General features: G+C 35.1%; 4 protein-coding genes across 5 annotated transcripts; 1 reads left to right on the top strand and 3 right to left on the bottom strand.

Moving 5' to 3' along the window:
• Positions 1–2: 2 nt before the first annotated feature.
• Positions 3–4,420, bottom strand: LOC126674667 (uncharacterized). The gene is made up of 2 exons (XM_056105338.1): positions 2,441–4,420; positions 3–540 (listed from the first exon to the last, which is right to left on the bottom strand). Exon 1 carries the CDS (start codon positions 3,436–3,438, stop codon positions 2,458–2,460), a length of 981 nt encoding a protein of 326 aa, XP_055961313.1. The 5' UTR covers positions 3,439–4,420; the 3' UTR covers positions 3–540; positions 2,441–2,457.
• A 95-nt stretch (positions 4,421–4,515) lies between these two features.
• On the bottom strand, positions 4,516–10,275 carry LOC126674665 (uncharacterized). Of its 2 annotated transcripts, XM_050369148.2 has the most exons (5): positions 10,184–10,275; positions 7,088–7,154; positions 6,186–6,901; positions 5,679–6,098; positions 4,516–5,598 (listed from the first exon to the last, which is right to left on the bottom strand). In XM_050369148.2, the coding sequence occupies exons 3-5, from the start codon at positions 6,898–6,900 to the stop codon at positions 5,504–5,506; spliced, it is 1,230 nt and encodes a 409-aa protein (XP_050225105.1). In that variant the 5' UTR covers position 6,901; positions 7,088–7,154; positions 10,184–10,275; the 3' UTR covers positions 4,516–5,503. The 2 variants fall into 2 exon arrangements, with proteins under 2 accessions (XP_050225105.1, XP_055961310.1); XM_056105335.1 differs by having other exon boundaries at positions 6,186–7,154.
• Positions 10,276–11,643: 1,368 nt separating this feature from the next.
• On the bottom strand, positions 11,644–13,287 carry LOC126674666 (uncharacterized). Its single transcript, XM_050369149.2, has 2 exons — positions 12,855–13,287; positions 11,644–12,674 (listed from the first exon to the last, which is right to left on the bottom strand). Exons 1-2 carry the CDS (start codon positions 13,190–13,192, stop codon positions 12,020–12,022), a joined length of 993 nt encoding a protein of 330 aa, XP_050225106.1. The 5' UTR covers positions 13,193–13,287; the 3' UTR covers positions 11,644–12,019.
• Positions 13,288–15,518: 2,231 nt separating this feature from the next.
• Positions 15,519–17,943, top strand: LOC126674399 (uncharacterized). Its single transcript, XM_050368845.2, has 5 exons — positions 15,519–15,903; positions 15,991–16,139; positions 16,241–16,402; positions 16,726–16,841; positions 17,618–17,943. Exons 1-5 carry the CDS (start codon positions 15,666–15,668, stop codon positions 17,649–17,651), a joined length of 699 nt encoding a protein of 232 aa, XP_050224802.1. The 5' UTR covers positions 15,519–15,665; the 3' UTR covers positions 17,652–17,943.
• Positions 17,944–18,265: the final 322 nt, after the last annotated feature.

The following is an 18,265-nucleotide window of genomic DNA, read 5'->3' as shown; positions in this document are numbered from 1 at the left end:
TCTAAGAGAAAATAATTAAAACTTATGTATTCTAAATTATTCTACATACATAAATTGAGTCTAGTACAAGGTCTTTATATAGTAGGAGAAGTTCCGGAGTCTTCTAATTCGTATTACAAATCAATTTGTAATAGGAGTTGTAATTGTGATTTGAGGAAGAATTTCAGTCCAATTCAAAGTCTGCTGCACGCGTAATTTCCTTCTTTCCCGTTCGGGAAACCATAGTTCCGTTCGTGACATGCCCAATTTTAACATGGTTCCCGAACGGGAGCCTTATTCACGTTCGAAAAAACGTAAACCGAGAGCTTTGAGATGTTGATTCTTTCTTGAGTCCCGAACGAGACAAGTCCTTCTCGTTCGAGACTCATGCTCATTCTGCATGGTTCCCGTTCGAGAAACCTTTGTTTTGAACGGGAACAACCTATTTTTGCTCAATCTCGTTCGTGAAACTTCAATTTCTTCGTCCGCAAGCTACGCTTTACTCGTACCCGCAATCCACCATAAATTTGCCCCAAATAGTCGTTTTTCACCTAATTTCCACTGAAACACTAACAAACACTATTAAACATAAAAACGCCAAATAATGTATAAAAATAATACTACGCATGATGAAAAACCGAGTAAAATAGACCTTAAATATAGGAGTAAAATACTCCTATCAAACCTCCTCACACTTAACCTTTGCTTGTCCTCAAGCAAGAAATAAATCTTACTCTACAAAATATGTTAGAAATCCTTAGCATATAACTTAACAATAAATCAATCAAAGAAATCCCCGACCCTATGAATAATATGAAAAACAACCTTCTAAAACCGACAACTAAATAATGATGCAATCAAATAACAATAATAATTTTATGACATAATTCAATATAACAACGGTTACTAACTCATTAGTACAAGGTCAAATTGAATCACACTTCAAGCTTCACTATCACTTGCGGGACATGGAAAATAATCAATTTTTTCCACTTAAACAAATCATAGCACAATTTAGTAGAATCCGAGCTAATGGCATCAATATAATAACAAGTGTTTAGGGTATATATAATCAAAAGAAAAACTCACACTTGAAAACATGAATACTCACCATAAGCTTGCTCACAGTCCCGGACTCCGCTACTTGATTCGGTAATCAACAAAAATCATATGGTCTTTTATTGGGGTTGTAACGTGGCTAAGGTAAAGGGTAGGTAAAAAGGTTAAAATAAAGGCTAATTATCAACTTAATACACTATTTATTACTACTATTAACTTCTAGGTTGATCTAACTCTGCTTTTGCGTTTATATGAACTCTTAACTTTCTTTTATTTTTGAATTTACGCTCTACTCATTGCTTTTTTGCAATCTCAGAATTTTTCTTCTTTTTGAAGCTTTTTGCTTGCAAATTTCTATCTCTTTTTTATTTTTTTTCTTTTTCAATCCTTTTTTTTTCTTTTAAAGCGTAACTTTATCTTTTAAGCACAATGTAGTTCACTTTCTCTTTTCACTAATCTTGAGTTATTAATCACCTATATTCATCATAATCATAACAAATAATATATCAAGTCGATAAGGTAAACAAAAGAGGTAAAACATAGAACGGTAAAGGGTAAAATATGGTAAAAACAATAAAAAGGCTTAAGGCTCAAATTGGTGTAATCTAGGGGATAAAGGGTAGTCTATTTAAGTGGTCTAAAAGAAAGGGTATACCTAATTGCTATAATCATCTAATTGTTGAAAACTCAATCGTGTAACTTTAAACGGACACCGAGCAAGTTCTAGGAATAAAACATGAAATCAACACTCACAACAAGAAAATTAAGCTCAAAACTCTCAAAAGTGTGTAGTGTTATGCCATAAACTCAATTCCTACTTAAATTATGCTACTTATGCCAAAAGTTTAAAAACGACTATAAAAATAAACAATCAACATGTCATGAATCCGCATCAAGTTATTTCAATTATGTTTCAACGATTTGAACAAGTCTAAATTTTGAATTCACCCTTATTTCATCGGATTATGTCAACGAATTATTAAGTCATTAAGCAAGCATCACTTATCAATTGTCGAATTAAGAAGCCGCGTTTATACATTCATTAATTTGGGGAAATCTAAAATTGACAAATTTAAAAGATAACACCAAATCAACTAACACTTTTTTTCATAATTGAAAGACAAAGATTTAAAGCGATACAAGGCATTGTAAAAAACTACGACTATCCTGAAACACCCTAATACAATCTACTAAAGCATGAAAACACAAGAAAAACAACAATAATAAAAAAAACACAAACTAAACCTAAGAAAACATAAATAAAGAAACAATAGTAAAGAAATAAAAATCCTAACTAAACGATATGATTTTCTCCATCCTCACACTATTTCATGCAATGTCCTCAGTGTAATGAAATAAAAAAATTGAAAAACATGAGTGTAAAATGAAAGGAAAATAATACCTCTTCGCGTAAGGTTGCTAAAAATACAACCTAACATGAGGAAGCCGTCTTGGTAGCATCTTCTTCCTCTTTTTCCTTGTTGGCTCCTTCAAATAAAACTCGGATGATATAGAGTATGCTTGTACTCTATAGTAGGGAACATGAGGAGTATGAAGCATATATTTAGTATTATTTCCATCATACTCGGAATCAAACCCTTCTAAGAATGGATCTTTAAAATCAAAGGTTTTATTAAATTCCTTGTAGAGTACCGTAATACCAAATTGCTCTCCACTTTCATTATTTAAGCTCATGGATGTTGTAATTGGGTGGAAAATCGGAGTTTCAAGTTCACCATCCTCACACTGTTCTTTTTCGGCATCTACATGTACCTTTGTTGGATGATGTCCAACTAAGGCATTGACATATGGAGTTTCAGCCATCTCATCGTCACTATTGATTGGCACATCGTCAACTTGAACCACCTTCGTAACATATGGACTGTCAAGTGATTTTCCGCTTCGAAGCTCAATTACTTTTACTTGCTCTTTTAGATTTGATTCTGTTGTAGATGGTAGACCATCTTGAGCTATATTTTGAATCAAAATAGCCAATTGAGAAATTTGCGTCTCAAGACGGTGGTTGACCGCGGCTTGATTTTGGAAACCGGTTCTCATCTCCTCAATGAATTCGTCAATCTTGCTTCCTTCATCCACATTCCAATTTTGCAGAAAATCCGGTGATTGTTGTGGTTCATTATCAAAGTTGGAATTGAAATCCCATTCGTTTTGATGTGGGTGATAACTTGAATTAAAGTTCAAATTTTCATTGAAGTTCTCCCAAGTATCGTTCCAACCATAAGTTTCACTAGCTTGCCATTGATCACCCATATAGTTGGCATGTCCATTCCAATCTGGATAGAGTACATGACAGTCAGCTCGAGTATGACCAAAATCCCCACAAATTTCACAGTTATACTGAAAATTTCGGTACTGCATATAATTTTGATTCCATGCCATTACTCTTTTCAGAATAGGTACACCAAAAAACAATGAGGATAAACCAACAAATATCAAATTTCCTGCACACCCAAAAACAAGAACACCCAACGTAAAATCCAACAAACACAAAAATCAAATAGAAAATACAGAAAATAAAGGCGAACACAATCAAGAATATAATACTCTTAATTTATTAAGTACGCAATTGTCCCCGGCAACGGCGCCAAAAACTTGTTGGCAAATAATCGCAAGTGTACGATATCGCGCAAGTAATATAACTTGGAAGACCAAGTATCGATCCCACGGAGACAATGGACTTAATCACTAATTTCAAATATTCTTTAATCGGCTAGCTAGAAAAATCAATAGGATTTTGTAATTTAATTAAACTAATATAAACTGAAAACAAATAATAAAATATGATTTAAAACAATAAGATTAAAAAGCTCAAGGATTGATAATCCCAAATAAATAAGTAAAATTATGGAATAGGATTTCTTAGCGATTTTATCGCGAATCGAGCTATTCTAAAGCACCGAATCCCGCCCTCTCAAGCCTCAAAGATCCGAATAAAATCATAACCTAATTAACTAACCAATTATCAACTCGCTCTCACAATATTAAAACTGAATTAAATAATCAAATTATAATTATGAAGCAAACTCAATGACTACCTAAATTCCAACCCGCTCTCACGGCGTTTTTCTCTAAGTTCTTAATTACCTATGTCTATTTAATTAACAATCTCTCAATTAGTTAACTAAACACAAACTCATGAACTAAGTAGCTAATTTAATTCAAGCAATAAGATTAATAATTAAGACACGAATTAATACTAATCCATCCAATCAAAGTAATTACCAATTTATAAGTTCATATCAACCTTTGAACAAGGGTTTTAGTTACTCATATTAAAACTGAAACAAAACAAGAAGGATGATGAAGAAGAAAGCATAATTAAACAATAAATACCAGAGTTGTCAATTTCGGAGAGAATCGTCTTGATTAAGCTTGAAATCTTCAACAATCGTCTTGCAGAAACTAATTATAAACTACTTATAAACTGCTGAGAAACAGAAAACTAAAACGCTAATCTAAGAGAAAATAATTAAAACTTATGTATTCTAAATTATTCTACATACATAAATTGAGTCTAGTACAAGGTCTTTATATAGTAGGAGAAGTTCCGGAGTCTTCTAATTCGTATTACAAATCAATTTGTAATAGGAGTTGTAATTGTGATTTGAGGAAGAATTTCAGTCCAATTCAAAGTCTGCTGCACGCGTAATTTCCTTCTTTCCCGTTCGGGAAACCATAGTTCCGTTCGTGACATGCCCAATTTTAACATGGTTCCCGAACGGGAGCCTTATTCACGTTCGAAAAAACGTAAACCGAGAGCTTTGAGATGTTGATTCTTTCTTGAGTCCCGAACGAGACAAGTCCTTCTCGTTCGAGACTCATGCTCATTCTGCATGGTTCCCGTTCGAGAAACCTTTGTTTCGAACGGGAACAACCTATTTTTGCTCAATCTCGTTCGTGAAACTTCAATTTCTTCGTCCGCAAGCTACGCTTTACTCGTACCCGCAATCCACCATAAATTTGCCCCAAATAGTCGTTTTTCACCTAATTTCCACTGAAACACTAACAAACACTATTAAACATAAAAACGCCAAATAATGTATAAAAATAATACTACGCATGATGAAAAACCGAGTAAAATAGACCTTAAATATAGGAGTAAAATATTCCTATCAGATCCAACCCGTTAACCCCAGAAAGATCAATATTAGGATTCTGCTCTAGAAGCTTCCTCCCAATCGCAAGACGATACTCGCTTATCAAAGCAGAGTAAAAAGCTTTCGTATCTAGCAGACGGATGTGGAGACCTTCAACCTCCGATCTTAGACTGTCCCTCTCCCCACCAACAAGGGAATTGATTCGAATAAGCTCCTCAATCTCTTGAGTCAAGTCATCGGTTTTCTTCTCGATCACTTTCACTTGGCGATCATTAATCGCATCCTGCGCCTTGAGCTGCGCCAGAAGGGAATCATGCTCTTCCAAAGAGACCTTCAATTTCGCCCTTTCAGACTCGGAAGTCGCCAAAAGAGAAGACAGACGTTCGACCTCCTCCTCGGCACACTGTCCGCGGTCGTTCAACACCAGAACAGATTGAAGAGCCTACAAACACCAGAAATAAACAAATAAGAAAACAACTGAATACAAAAAAACATATTATATTCAAGAAAGAAAGCACTTACAGAGAAACCATGAAAACAAGCCAGATCGGAAATCTGGAGCAGAAGAAGAGTTTCCAGGAAAACTCTCCCTCGATGGAGAACCATCGCCAACTCGACGTCTTTTCCTAGACGGAGAATCCGGGTCTCGACCTAGAGAAATCCCTCCCGAATCAGCAACAACCGGCCCCTCTGAAGCCACACCCCCAACTCCCCCTGAGACGGTAGATGATGCTAGAGGGGGAAGTAGCGACGGAACCGCCTCGTCACCTACCGGATCAGCCAAGTCATCATCATCATCTACAACAATAACCTCGCCACCCGCAGGGAACGTTATCTCAACGGGAGCTACGGGAATATCAACAGGAGCCACATCCACGTCAATGTCGCCAGGAATAATATTGGCGATAGGAACATCAGGACCACCCATCGGAACATCCAAATCTACTTGAAACCCGGAAAGGAAATCGTCAGAAGAAGAAGACATCCTACAAAAGAAACATCAAAAAGAACTTAAGCAAATTAATATACCTTGAACAAAAGAGTAGCAAAGATCCGCCAAGCCTCGAGGAGGATCCTCCAAAGGAAACCATCGACGCCGAAGATGACTATTGACCAAGACATCTAGAATGGGACGCGATACAACACCACAGGAAGATATGTCGAAAGCAAGCTTTGACTCGGATAAACTTAAAGGAGACGGACAGCTCCGAACTTGGTGAGAAGAAAAACCATCCGAAAAATGAAGAAAAGCAAATTTATGATAAACAATAAAGAAACGCCTTCGCCAGCGACTGGTTAGGCAAGGAAGATAAATACGAGATCGCCCTTCTCTGCCAAGGGCGAAAACGAAGCAACCATCACACTTCCTAAAATCTACAAAATGATACAACACTTTGAGAGAAGGGGCATAACCCCGGAGCCTACACGCCTCCGAAAAGGCGAGCACTACTTTAATCGTACCAGGATAAAGTTGTCCCAGAGCAACCTTTAAATCCCTACACACTTCTACTAAAAATGAATCTAAAGGAAACCTAAGACCAGCAGCAAATTGCTCTTCGAAGAGAACCGCTCTACAAGAAGATCCTGGAGAATCGGAAGCAGCCATATCGGCACCAGGTAATATTACCCTATAATCGAAAGGAAAGCTATACTTAAAATAGATATCTAAGACTTCATCCCTACGAAACTTTGATCGGGTAAAAGCCATAGCAGCGCATGCATCTTCCACTCGACTAAGAGGCATCCTAGAACAGGAAATCACAAACATAAACACAGAATAAGGATCAAACAAAAAATATATTGAAGAACACGTTGAAGAACACATCGAAGAACACCAAGTACAGAAAGGGAATTTCCAGAATATAAATCATGGAGAATATATACAAAGAAGAAAACCATATTAAACATCCAAGCGACGAAAGAGAACATACCTGAAAAATCTGGAGGAAACAAGTCACGAAGAATCAAATAATCAAACAAAGAACGAAAAGGAAATAGCTGCAAGAAATAAGAATAAATTCGAAAAGTAAGTGAGAGGGAAAAGAAGAAATGCAAAGAGATTAAATACAAAAAGTTTTTGAATCATTAACCGTTGAATCACTAAATGCCGACATGTGGCAACACAGAATCTTACTAAAGAAGAAACGTCACCCACAAACATATGAAACGACTCGCCCGGAATATAAAACGACTCGCCCGTATAAAAGAACTCAGCTCCAAAAGAGCTAAAATCCACTAAGGCATAAATGCCAAACTACTTCAGCTCACTTGCGGGGGGGCTAATGATGGATACCGAATCCTATTGTAAGTATAATGGAGCCGAGTTGCAGGAGATCCACTCTCAGGCGATACCGGACTCCCCCTGAAGATCGGAAGATATGAAGGAGATGCCGAATCTCTAAGATTCGGTGACATGCTAATAAAGACCGAATCCCACATGATCCGCCGAAAGCGCGTCAGGTCCGGGATTCGGATAATCGACTAATTATGGAAGTGTTGTCCTATTCGGACACAAACACTACATATGGAAGGATAAGCTCTACTTTAGGAAGATAAGACTATTTAGGAAGACGTTCCTAAATAGGACTCTTATCAGATTAAGGTAGATCCCGACAAATTAGGAGAATCTCTACGATATTGCCGAATCCCAATAAAGTAGGATTCACCTGCCAAATACAACTCTACTAGGTATATTCGACTACTATAAAAGGAGCACGAGGTATGCCTAGAATCACAATTATATTCATATACTCAAAACGCTGCTCAAAGCTCTAGACTGACTTTAGCATCGGAGAGTTAATCGGACAACCACCGTCCGGTTAGCTTCTACCCTGTTTTGCAGGTTCACTCACCGGTTCAGAAGGCAGACTCCATCACTAATCATTCTCTTAATTCAATTAACAAATTTCCAAGCAAATTAATTTTTTTTCGACGTTATAATAAATAAAATTTAATTTTATCAAAGACAGGCATTGAATTTAAAATTTCAAAAGTCTTAATAAATTCTCGTCTCATTACCAATTAATTTGAAACTAATTTCACATTAATAATTAAGCCGAAAGTCAATTTAAAACACAATTTCTAAAAACAAACAAACATGAAATCTAATATTACGAATCTCATTCTCACTAAATATAGCAAATCATAGGTTGACCAACTTATATTCTATATAAAATAAATTATTGAATTTTAAATCATCAGTATTTAAAATAAAAGGTTTCGATTTTATGTATGAATAAAATAACATTCTCATAGAATGAATACCAATTACGAACAAACACAAATAAAAGAACCTATCATAATGACAATAATATAATTAGAGACTGTTATGAAACGAAACTAACTCTGCCGACTCTACTGACTCATCCATACTAACTATCTTCATTATAAAATATCATCCTTTAATAACTCTCTTTAAAAATATGTCGGGTAACCTGAAACGTATACCCGCTCTGATACCATTAAATGTGGCACTCCTCTTAAATTTATATTAAAAATTAACTCAAAAACTTAATTCAAATTTAATCTCATAAAATTTCCAGTTCAAACATTTATTAACAACCTCGAAATAATACAATTTCATTAATTTGCAAATATCGATTTTAAAACAGAAAGCTAGATGCTAATTTCGAAAATTTTAATTTATTGTTCATAAAAGGATAAAAGTTTATACTTAAATAAAATTCAAATCCAGATGACACCATTGACCCATCTAATGAGACCAATCGACTGACTGCACGAACCTAAATGGATGAGTCACTGCGGCCTATCTCCTGAAAAATAGGTGGCAAGGGGTGAGCTGCCTACTCAATAGAATATAGATAATTATATTTATATATATAAAAACAACAAGTAAAACATATCATAAATCATTAAATCAAACTATAAATTCATTAACTCTCATATTCAAAACCCATAAATACAATCAGACAAAGTAAATCATAATCTATTAATTTTATTTAATTAGGGCCCCGCTTAACCTAGCTGAATCATATCCAATGGTTTGCCGGCCATCACAATCACATTAATAATATACATCGCACAAGATACCAAACACATTATTATCCCGACACCACCCCAGTGTCTAGCAAAACGCACAGAATATTCTATGCTTTCGAGAATATCCCGGCACCGAAGTGCCTAGCAAATCTTTGATCACATCCTTTATCTCATCATTTCACAATTTAATCGTTGCATCTCTAAACCATTGGATATTATCAGTTCTAGGTAAGCAACTGTCAACTTCTTTAATTAATATCAAAATTTAATTCTCAAACTGTCTCATCGATCATAACTAAATACTGACAAACATGTATGCACTATGCAGAATATCCATCAATCTCACCATCACATAATCCAATTATATTACACTCAAAACAAATACGGCAAAATATAATCAACGCATCAACTAACATATAATTTATCATACATCAAAACACCAATACCAATGTCAACTACATAAAAATTCACATTTAGCAATAATTATATATAAATATAATTAACTATACTTACCTCGATCGCACAACAAACTATTTTTTTTTTTTTTGGATGTTACAACCGCCACTAAAATGGTCTAAAGAATAAGGAGAAGAAGAAGAAACATGGCAATCGCAAGATAAAATAATAAAGCTGGAGAAACTAATGTTACGGATGGAAACTAAAGCGGGAGAAATTCGACGGTCCTGCAAGTATTGGAGGTCATAATCTAGATAGAGCAGGACTTGATTCTAAAACTTTTATTGAGTGGTATAGGTGAAAAGGTTTCAAGAATAGACAACTCAAACTTTCATTGGACATTTTGATATGAATGCATCATATCTGTATTCTGCGGAATGGTTCTTTTCAAAAGAATTTTCCAGCTCTGGGGAAACATTGAATCCATCAACATACAGAATCTGATTCTATCAAAAAAAAACACACACAAGGGAATCTACAAGTGCAGAATGAAGCATTCGATCCTTTTACGAAGTTTCTATATAAGAGGAAATACTTAGTAGCATCATTTATAAGCAACGGAAATTTGTTACCGTGTTTTAACAAAGGAAGGCTTCAACACCAATTAAATTGATGGCTGGGAACAATTTTCCATTCAGATACTCTTCTGTCTGCGATGCACCGGCAACTGATGGCTGGAGCAAAACAAGCTATGCCTCAGATCATGTGTGTCGGCCAATCATAGTTGATGCTGAAGGGAGGAAAAGGCCGGTTGTTTCATATGGTCAGGCTGGTCAGCAGAACTCAGATTTCTATGTGACAACAACTGAAACAATTGTTCAAGAGCATGGTCTTTTACCTTTTGGCTCAGAACACAAGCATGTGTCTCACAAATCACATGGTCCACTGGAGAGTTATCAAGTCGTCGAAGAAAGGTGGCACTCACCATCAAGTCCAGTTCACAACCGGTCGCAGAAGGTCGATGAATTCCTCAACAAGGTTCACACTGAAGCTATCAAACCCCGGTTTGGCCCTTTTAGTCCAGCAAATAGGAGTCAGACTGCTAAACCCACACACCTTTCTGGCCATACTGGAGGGTATAGCAGTGACAATGACTTCAACGACCATGATTGGCGAAATCATGATGGTAAAACATACAACAATGATGACAACTTCAGCATGCACGGAAGCAACAGAGGATGGGGTCGACATAACAAAACAGCATGGGATGGTGCATCACCGAATTCTACCTACTCCAAGCCAACAAGTGATGTCAGCACAGAATACTTCACAGAATCTGTGAAACAGTCTCATGCTACTGCTCCACGTTTCACGCATGCAGAACCAACCTATGCTGGTGGTGGGGATTTTATCCCAACGGAGCCACATATGACTACCCACGGTGGGTGGGCTAGGCCAAGTGCTGCAAAATGGGCATCGCCACCTAACTCTGACCTTTCCAAGCCGATCAGTGACATCAACACGGCTATGGGGGTTCTGAAAGAAGCTGCGCAGCCTCGTCACTCTCCTGCTATGAACTCCAGGTATACTGAATCAGGCTTTACAGAAACAATTGATAGCACAGAGGCTGCAAGGAGATACAAGTTCAATTACCCACAAACAAAAGAAAATAATTACACAGCGGCCATCGACAGTGGGGAGGCTGCAATGAAGTATCAAGGAAAAATAATCTGAAATCAGAATCTAAAATCACAATATAGAGGCAGCGGTTTCTTTCAAAGATACTTTGCAAAGTTCCTCTTCTCCTTTAAGCTACTAATAAGTGAATGTTGTATTGCTACCTAAATTAAAAAGCTGTTCTTATTTTCACCATTTTAATAAACTTCCTTTAAATCTAGTATGCTGCTGCAACAAACATTTCCCATGACAGCCAAACTAAGATTCAGGACCATTACTAGGACTCATATATGTGCCCAAGAGCACGCACAATATTGTCATTAGTAACAATAAGAGGATCAAAACATTACACTATAAATACAAAAAGAAGAACAGATTATGTAATTATAGTAGGCTGCACCATTTCACATCATAATTTTGAGCAACGATAAATTTATTGCATAAAAATCTGAAAAATAATCTATATGTTTCACACGTTTTTTTTTTAAATTAATGGTGCAAAATTCTTTTCACGGCCTACGCCTAAGTAATTAGTGAATCCTTAGAATAAAAGTTTCACTCAATACACTTACAAAATACAAACTGAGACTAGATTGAGATGATTTCCCCAATAAAAATCTGCAAGATCATTGACTATCCCTCCTACTTACAACTATCAACAGTATGATTAAGCTAGGCCCCGTAGATTATGAGGTAAGTCATCAGAAAATAACAAAAAGGAGTATACAGCACCAGGGCAACCTCGTTCCAGCATCAGCATAAAGCCAAGACAAGTAGATCTACTACACCTCTCAGGCTTTGAATCTTTTAAACTCAAACCAACTTTCGTAGTGATTAAAAAGCAAGCTATCGTGGGTGTGTTTTCCCAGGTACTCAAGTCCCAAATTTGTTAGCCTCTTGGTACATTCCTCACCTCCCAGTCTTGAACAAAATTTGATATTGTGCGACACAAATATTCGGCCATCATAGGGTTTTAACTTACTCGCTAATCTTTCCAATCCAACCCAAACAAGCTTATCAGGCATATGAAGAAAAACAGCACTAGCATATATAAGATCATACATAACCCCCGAACCAAACTTAGAAAAATCCATATCTTCGCCTCGCACAATTAGCGGTCGCTTCTGCAAAAGACCCGCAGCAGGAAGCTCATATCTAAATGCAGCCATTAGAGAGAGCTCATCTCTTTCAAGACAGTGATAACGCCCTGGACTAAGATACCGAATAAAATGCAAGCCTACACGGAGTGTACCACATCCGATCTCAAGCACTTGTGAGCCGCGTGATAAGCGAGCAGATTCAGCTAGGAACTCAAACACGTCTCGCCCACCCGCCCATGGCTCCCCATAGTTACTGTGATGCTCTTCCACAAGAAGCTCACCGGGGCATGGAAGTGCAATATGATTTTTCCAGTCTGTCCCTTCATAGTGTGAGATACCCTTATATCTAAAAAAACATAATCAAGTCAAATAAAAGTAAAAAAAAAAATGCTTACATTACAATTTAATTCTTTAAAATTACTCTAAAATCCAAATAAATCACAACAATACTAAATCAGCAGACCTAACACATTACATTGGAAAAACTAAAACACGGTAAAAAGACAAAATTAAAAGAAAAACTTACTGATTAAGATCTATTAATTGATGAGCCCTAGTTCGAGGGTTAATTCCTTTCCTAAGAGAATTATTTTGCATATGCAATCCATTAATACGGATCTGATCTTTGCCCCATTGAATATCCTCTTCCGTCGTTGATATTCTCTCCGTAGCGTCTCCGAACTCACGATTTCCGCCGCTAAAACGGTCTGAAGACGACGGAGAAGAAGGAACCGGGCAGTTGCAAGAAGATGACGTGGATAGAAGAAGAAAACACATGAGCGCTGTTGCTGATACTGATAGAACTAGAACTGGAACTGTTATTACTATCCCTTTTTGCGTCGGTGATGCTGTTAAGATCGCCATTTTTGAGGTTTTTTGTTTGTTTGAGATTTTTACTGCTTTTTTTGTGGTGTCTTTGAGAAGGTTAGCTTCTATTTGCAAGCTCTGTACTCTTGTCGGTTTTTTGTTTATATAATATGTAATGTCGTTTTACTGGTTTATTAGCTGTTTGAATACTGTCGTTTTACTGGTTTATTAGATATTTATGTAACTTATGCTCCAAAAATAGATAGATTATGTAACTGATATTTTAAAATTCTGGTATAGATTTAATTTAGTAACTTTTGTTCTTATAAGTCCAAATTTAGTTTTGAATTCGATTAAATTCTTATATAGAGTGAAATGGGTTAATATTTGTTGAAATAGAAATTGATTTTCAATTTATTTCTTGATTACAAACAATGATATTTAACTGTAGAACCAGGCTGCCAATGCCAGACTGTTATTTTTAATTTCAACATGTTAATTTTGCAATTATGTAATTTACAAGATAATGTTAATTGGTACTTTAAAACTTAAAAATTAGAACTTTATTGTATGGATATAAAAATTTCAAAGTATTTGAAACTTAGCTAAAACAGTAATAGAAATCTGAACTATTATTAGTAGAAATTTTATTTTAAATTTTTCTTCAATTGGATCCATTTAATCCAAAGACCGAAAAGTTGGTTTGTAGTTTAAAATAATCATTAAATGTAATCAACGAATTGCATATTTAAGAGGAACAAAGTGTTGACGCGTCCTCTGAACTTGTGACACGGGGTCATCTAACTCAATTTAAACTTTTTTCAGCAACTAACCCCAAAACTCTTCATTTTTTGGTCAAATAACTCCATAATTTATATTTTTATTTTTAAAAATAGATTTATAATAATTATATCGCAACAATTGGGGAAATATCTAATTACTTTTTTGCATCTCTCACCTCCGATTTATATTTTACACATTTTGAAATATAATTATGGGTTATTTGATCCGAAATTGAAGAGTTCTGGGTTAGTTGCTCAAAAAAATATAAATTGGATTAGATGATCCCGTGTTACAAGTTTAGAGTGCGCGTTGACCCTTTGTTCTATTTAAGAATTATACCAACGTGATTATAAAATTTAATATAAATTTATATTCCCTCCGATCCATAATATTTATCGTATTTAACTTTGACACAAGAACTAAGAAAATAATTAATATGTTTTAATTTGTGGACAATTTTATTAAGTTAACCCTACATTGAAACTTGTTTATATTTATAGCTAATATTTTTATTTATTTATTGTATTATTTTAATAAATTAATGAGGAGTAAACATAAAAAAATAACAATTAATGTTCTTTTGAAATTTTAAAATGACAACTATTATGGGAATTTTTTTTTTCCAAATGCGATAAATATTATGAAACGGAGGTATTATTATTTTACTGTTCTCGCTTTGAATTTTTTGAATATGTTGTTTAACTTGATCTTTGATGGCCAAACACATATTTAAGTCCCTACACTATCACTCTTTTTCAACTTAAGTCCCTGAACTATAAAACGTTTAAAATAAGTCCCTACACTATCAAAAACATCTATTTTAAGTCCCTATCGTTGCGCAAGTTAACGGAATGTGGATGACGTTAACAATTACATATCAAAAATGCTATTTTGGTCACCGCACTATCATTTTTTTCCAAATTGAATCCTTACACTATTAGAAACATCAATTTTAAGTCTTTCTATCACATAATTTAAATAATATTAATAATATTTTTATTTTCTTTTCTTTTTTAATGTTATTAAATTTTTTTAGCATTTCCAAAACTAGAATCATTTTCGACTATTAATAAAAAATTTGCAATTTAATTTAAAATTTATTAATTTAATTAAATAAAAATAATTTTTTATTTATACAATTAATTTTTTATTTTTAAGAAAAAATTAAATATATTAAAAAACTGTTCGTCTACCTCGCAATCTTTAAAATATCATATTTTTAAAAATATTTATTTTTATTTAACTAAATTAATTTATTTTGAATTAATTAGTTTTGAGTAATTAAAAGTTTAAGTTAGATTTATAGTGCAGGGACTCAAATGGTAAAAAAATTATAGTGTAAGGACTCAAAATTTTAATTTCATAAATTTTAACTACAACCAATCTCAGAGTCAAGCGTTTGTATCTCACTCTCTAACGGAATGGCACGGAGGGACTTAAATCGGAGACTTTTGATAGTGCAGGGATTTATTTTAAACGTTTTATAGTATAGGGACTTAAGTTGGAAAAAAGTGATAGTGCAGGGACCCAAATATGTGTTTGGCCATCTTTGATCGAGTTATACATTTATTTCCCCATGAACGAAATATCATTATTATCAAACAAAACGACTTAAAATGAAACAATCAGAGCCAAACGACGCCCGTTGTAATTTTCAATCTCTGTCGTTTTCCCGTGACGCGCCTCTGAAACCCCAAACTAAACCCCAATAGCATCGACGATCACCATCATCAACAATCACATAATCATGCAGCACCATTCTCCAAGATTCCTCATCAATTTCTCCAAACTAAACCCAATCAAATCCCTCCTCTACTTCTCCGACTACAATCACGGCACCGCTCACCTAATTCCACCACCGTCACAGCAGCACCGTTTCATCTCCTCCTCACCGCCGCTCTCGGCATGGATGGACTCAATCAAGGGCGTCTTCACCGGAAAGAAACCAGACTCCACTGACTCCATAGAATCATTCACTCTTATGCGTAATTATCATGCCTAAATCACCGTTACTGCTAACTAATTTTAATTTCTAATACTATTGACTTAATGTGTTACATTTTTTTAATTAGGGTTTGCTGATGAGTTAAAGAATGCAACGAGAGTTGGGTCGTTTAAACAATTTATAGTAGGTAGAAGCAGTGAAGCTACATTTGCTGATGCTTTTGAAAAAATGGAAGGGATTATTAGATTATTAAATGGATATGATCCGACTGGCGAGGTTTATTTTCTTAATTTCATTTGAATCGTAAAGTTTGTTTCGGTTGGACTAGTAATTTAAATTTATCACTGATTATGGTTTTAGGTTTCTTGATTTTGTAGAACTTACAAGTTAGTCAGAAACAAGAAGCAGCGAAGCGTTGTAATTGCACAGTTGCGGAAGTTGAAAGAGCACTTGCTCAGTTTACTTGGGCGAAAGAAGCTCAAAGGAAGCTTCAGAAGTTAAAAGAAGAAGGGAAACCTGCTCCAACGAGTATCGCGGAGGTATTATTTTGTTACAGTTTTTTAGATGTGAATGATTAATTCATTGCTAGTAGTGCATTGATTTGTTGTAAGTTACTGAAAGTGTAGGGTTGTGTCGTTTCTCTACTGTTGTCTAGTGAAAAGTACTTATGTTGCCAGTTTGTTTGTTGCTTAAAACTGTGGATTGCATCCTTTTATCTTGTGAGCTAGATTTTTTTGATTGTGTTTCATTTCATATCGATAGCAGAAAGTTGCTTTGAGTATCAAAAGAATTCAATACATTTCTAACAAGTGTCTGCTGGCATAATCATTTGGCTCATTGGTTGTAACTTTATGCTTCCCAGGTGCAAAAGCTGATGGGCTCAACACCAGTAGATCTTGCTAGATCTAATTTGGCCAAGAGTGGGCAGTTAAGCAGAAATGCGTTCTGTCCATGTGGTTCCAAGAAGAGATACAAACGGTAAGCTTTGGTGCTATCAATTTCTTTTGCAATGTTAATTTCTCTAGACATTTTGTTCTTTGTTTTTCTTTTGAGTTTTTATAAAAGATAGATTTTTCATCAATAGTTTGAACTAAATCTGGCATATCATTGATATAATTGCTTGAAACTATACTTGTTTCAGTATGACCAATTGACCATATCTATTGGAATTCTTTTTCACGAGATAACTCTTTGTGTGAACTCAGAGATATGTTGGGCAAATCGATTGCTTCTGCATGTTAAAGTGTCTGTGATGCAGTTCTGGTGTTTCTTGTGGATCATTTGCTATGTTGTGTTGCAACGCATGCATGCACATAACAAACACACGAGACTTTACATTAGTACCTGGAAATTCTATTTTTATGTGATTTGCCAGTCTCAAAGGAAAGGTTTATATTGTTGATGTCTATGCTTGTGATATCAAAATTTCCCATCTTCCCTATATCAGTTATGAGATAATTCTGACTACTTATTGCTGTTATCTTGTGAGCATACATGCTCTTTATTTGCTGCTTGCAAGCTTTCTTCTTGTTTGAAGTTTAAGGCTAATGGATGCAACACATTGTAAATTCTAGGAACTCTTTGTGCATGTGCTATATTCTATCTACTTAGATTTCTGGTGCCCCATTAGTTATGAACTTTTCTAATAGAAACAGTCCTAAACTGCTATGATTTTTGTTATGGGGAAGTTTTGTATTCTGTGTTTTCTTTGTGAAATTGACTGGCTAATTATGTTTTTGTTCTTTATTGTGAAGGTGCTGTGGAAAAGACGAGAATGTAAAGGGGTAAAATAGAGGAGCGAAACTTAGGAACTAGAGAACCCCTGAAGAGGCAACAGAAAAAATGTATGCGGTCTCAATGCCGATCTTACTGAGACATTAATGAATTTTTGCATAGAGAATTTGGCCGAAAGGCTGTTTTTAATTTGTAATTTTTTATGGTTTTTTCTGTTCCGCCCTTCCTGGCAAGCTTGAGCATGTAATTCTCGTATTCTGGACTTGATGCCAACTAAAGAATGTCTGGCAGAGTGGCAGTTACAGAGTTTTCACTTAATAATATGCTGCTTGTGGAGACTACTTCATATTTGGTGTGATCTATGAATAGTTTTCATATTTACCAAGCAAACACATATTTAGATTCCTGTACTATCATACTTGTTTGAATTGGGTCTTTCCACTTTTATATGTCAATATTAAATCTCCATACTCTTAATTTTGTAAACGTTAGGTCCTCTCGTCATGGAAATAACGGTTGAGATAAAAAAAAATTAACTTTTTTGTATTAATTTTTTTTGTTTTGGGTCTATACTATTATATTTGTTAAAAATAAGTTCCTCAATCGGATTTTTTTGTTCTCATTTGATACCATCAACACTTTTCGTGTGAAGGGATTTAATGGCTAAA

The sequence above is a fragment of the Mercurialis annua genome, linkage group LG3, assembly GCF_937616625.2.
Source record: "Mercurialis annua linkage group LG3, ddMerAnnu1.2, whole genome shotgun sequence".
Classification (NCBI taxonomy): domain Eukaryota; kingdom Viridiplantae; phylum Streptophyta; class Magnoliopsida; order Malpighiales; family Euphorbiaceae; genus Mercurialis; species Mercurialis annua.
The sequence above is the reverse complement of the archived record's forward strand: the minus strand, read 5'-3'. Positions and strand labels throughout refer to the sequence as shown.

What these genes read in the sequence shown, in the direction of transcription:
- LOC126674667 (XM_056105338.1), bottom strand. Translation starts at nt 3,438, where the DNA reads ATGGCATGGAATCAAAATTATATGCAGTACCGAAATTTTCAGTATAAC.
- LOC126674665 (XM_056105335.1), bottom strand. Translation starts at nt 6,981, where the DNA reads ATGTGTTCTTCAACGTGTTCTTCAATATATTTTTTGTTTGATCCTTAT. An exon ending in TTGCTACTCTTTTGTTCAAG is followed by an intron (nt 6,099 to 6,185) that starts GTATATTAATTT and finishes GGTTTCAAGTAG; the next exon opens with ATTTGGATGTTCCGATGGGT. An exon ending in CTTGTTTTCATGGTTTCTCT is followed by an intron (nt 5,599 to 5,678) that starts GTAAGTGCTTTC and finishes TGGTGTTTGTAG; the next exon opens with GCTCTTCAATCTGTTCTGGT.
- LOC126674666 (XM_050369149.2), bottom strand. Translation starts at nt 13,192, where the DNA reads ATGGCGATCTTAACAGCATCACCGACGCAAAAAGGGATAGTAATAACA. An exon ending in CAATTAATAGATCTTAATCA is followed by an intron (nt 12,675 to 12,854) that starts GTAAGTTTTTCT and finishes ATGTTTTTTTAG; the next exon opens with ATATAAGGGTATCTCACACT.
- LOC126674399 (XM_050368845.2), top strand. Translation starts at nt 15,666, where the DNA reads ATGCAGCACCATTCTCCAAGATTCCTCATCAATTTCTCCAAACTAAAC. An exon ending in GATATGATCCGACTGGCGAG is followed by an intron (nt 16,140 to 16,240) that starts GTTTATTTTCTT and finishes TTGATTTTGTAG; the next exon opens with AACTTACAAGTTAGTCAGAA. An exon ending in CTCCAACGAGTATCGCGGAG is followed by an intron (nt 16,403 to 16,725) that starts GTATTATTTTGT and finishes TATGCTTCCCAG; the next exon opens with GTGCAAAAGCTGATGGGCTC.